We start from the raw sequence: 2,257 nt of genomic DNA, 5'->3' as shown, positions 1-2,257 counted from the left end.
TCAGGAGCTCTGATAGATGTGGCCAAACACCTGGGCAACCTGGCCTTCAACATCTGGAACAAGATGAAGGACGTGGTCTCCTACACTCCTGTGATTCTGGATCCAAACACTGCTCATCCAGAACTCATCCTGTCGGAAGATCTGACCAGTGTGAGACGTGGACAGAGACAGAAGCTTCCTGAAAACCCAGAGAGGTTTGACACCTTCACATCTGTCCTGGGCTCTGAGGGCTTTGACTCAGGGACTCACGGCTGGGAAGTTGAAGTAGGAGACAGTACAGGCTGGTTTCTGGGTGTGGCAGCAGAGTCTGTACAGAGGAAAGGGAAAATTCAGTCTAAAATATGGAGAATAGGATTATTTAATGGTAAATACAAAGCCTGCTCCCCATCAGGCCGATCAGTTTTTCTCTCAGTGCAAACCAAACTTCAGCAGGTCAAAGTTAATTTGGACCAGGACAAAAGAAAACTGTCCTTCTTTGATCTCGACACAGACACACACATACACACCTTCAGAAACATCAGCACTAAGAAGCTGTTTCCATACATTAGCAACAGACATGAATCCCCGATTGAGATTTTACCAGAGGTTGATGAAGATGAGGATGAGAATGAAGATGATGAGGATGAGAACAAGAATAAGGCTGAGGATAATGATGAGGATGATGATAATGATGAGGATGATGATGAGGACAATGATAAGGATGATGATGAGGATAATGATGAGGATGAGGATGATGATGAGGATGATGAGGGTAATGATGAGGATGAGGATAATGACAGGGATGATGAGGACAATGATGATGATGATGAGTATAGTATTGAGGATGATTACACAGCATGGTAGTACCGTCATTCTCAGTAACTGGATATAATTTTACTGTATTTAAATCCAAATGAAAAGGAGCACTAAGATAAACACACAGCAGGAAAAACGAGATGAACTCAGAACAACTCTGCTGATGATTTGGTTTGTAAATCATTTAAAATCTGCTTTGTGATTCATTTTATATTTTTTTTTTGGTCAAATTTTTTTTGTGATGTTTATGTCAATGTCTTTTTTATTTGTGTCGTTATTTTAAATGTAACATTTTGGATTACCTACCATTTACAGTTACCATGTTTTCATACTGCTAACAGTTATTTGATTTATGGATGAAGAACTGTTTGGTCTTGGCTGCTTGTATTTACGGTTTAAACAATATCATGTGAACGTGACATTAATCGGAAAAATGATCAATAAATGAACTTGTTAGTTACACACTTGGTAGATAAAACCAACTATTAGGACACGTTTTTATTTATTATAGAATAGGCTATACACATGGGAGTGGGGCTGACGGCTGCCAAAGTGTGGAAAACTGTTAGTAATTCTGCCTGTTGGAATTGTTAGGTTATTTCTTAATTAGATAGATATTCAGAGATTTGTTGTCTAGAAATGTTTAGTGGAGACAGGATGTCTAGCTCAGGCTGTTAACTGCTCAGTTTAATTTCATGTGCTTGCAGACAGCATCTAGGCCAAGGCTGCAGGCAAGAAGAGTTGTTAGTATTAACTGTAATGCTAATCCTAATATTTTGTCTTAATGTCAAATTGTTCTAGCTACACACAACAAAACAACAGCCACACACCTTGACTTTTCCTCATGTTTTGACTATCGTTATGGTCAGCTGCAAGATGGCATATCAGGTGACGTCACGGTTTGACGTTTCTGCGTAGTATGGGGCTAGCCCAGAATCATTAAAATTATATAGGTTTTGTGGTCCAGGGGCTTTCATCTTCCAAGCTGCCTGCGCGCAGGTTTGGTGGTGGGAGAGATCTGGACGTGTGATGTTAATTTTACCTGTGATCCTCTGAATAAACCAGTACGGTTATTTTTTATAAAATCTAAAGTGGTCTACTTCGTCTTTTTGTGAGTTCCTGGTTTAAAAGAGCCGGAGGAAGCTTTGTACAGAAACAGAGCTTGTAGAATATTATAAAAATAACATACTATGGGCTATATGAAGTAGTCTATATAAAAATACATGCAGAACATGTTTAATACCCTATATCCAATAAATATGCCTTTAACCGGAAAAAAAATTCCCAAATGTACCCAAAAAACGTTTTATTACCTGTAACTAAGCCGAATGGCCGCCATTGTGGCTCCGTGCTGTACACGAATACTGTGAAAGGGCAATCCTGGTCAGAGCCAACATGGCGCCTTTCTCCCTTGACAAATGAACCAATCGATATCAGGGAACTTTTCGTCTGCCCAATTAAA

The 2,257-nt window shown here is 39.5% G+C and overlaps 1 protein-coding gene across 1 annotated transcript; it reads left to right on the top strand.

Moving 5' to 3' along the window:
• Positions 1-13: 13 nt before the first annotated feature.
• Positions 14-702, top strand: LOC109966373 (nuclear factor 7, ovary-like; the record flags this gene model as incomplete). The annotated part of the gene is made up of 1 exon (XM_020611171.1): positions 14-702. A coding segment is annotated over exon 1 (639 nt), but the record flags the coding sequence as incomplete, so codon positions are not given.
• Between the last annotated feature and the right edge of the window lie 1,555 nt (positions 703-2,257).

This window comes from Monopterus albus, unplaced genomic scaffold (assembly GCF_001952655.1).
Source record: "Monopterus albus unplaced genomic scaffold, M_albus_1.0 scaffold110.1, whole genome shotgun sequence".
Classification (NCBI taxonomy): domain Eukaryota; kingdom Metazoa; phylum Chordata; class Actinopteri; order Synbranchiformes; family Synbranchidae; genus Monopterus; species Monopterus albus.
Note: the sequence above shows the minus strand (reverse complement) of the source record. Positions and strands in the feature narration are given on the sequence as shown.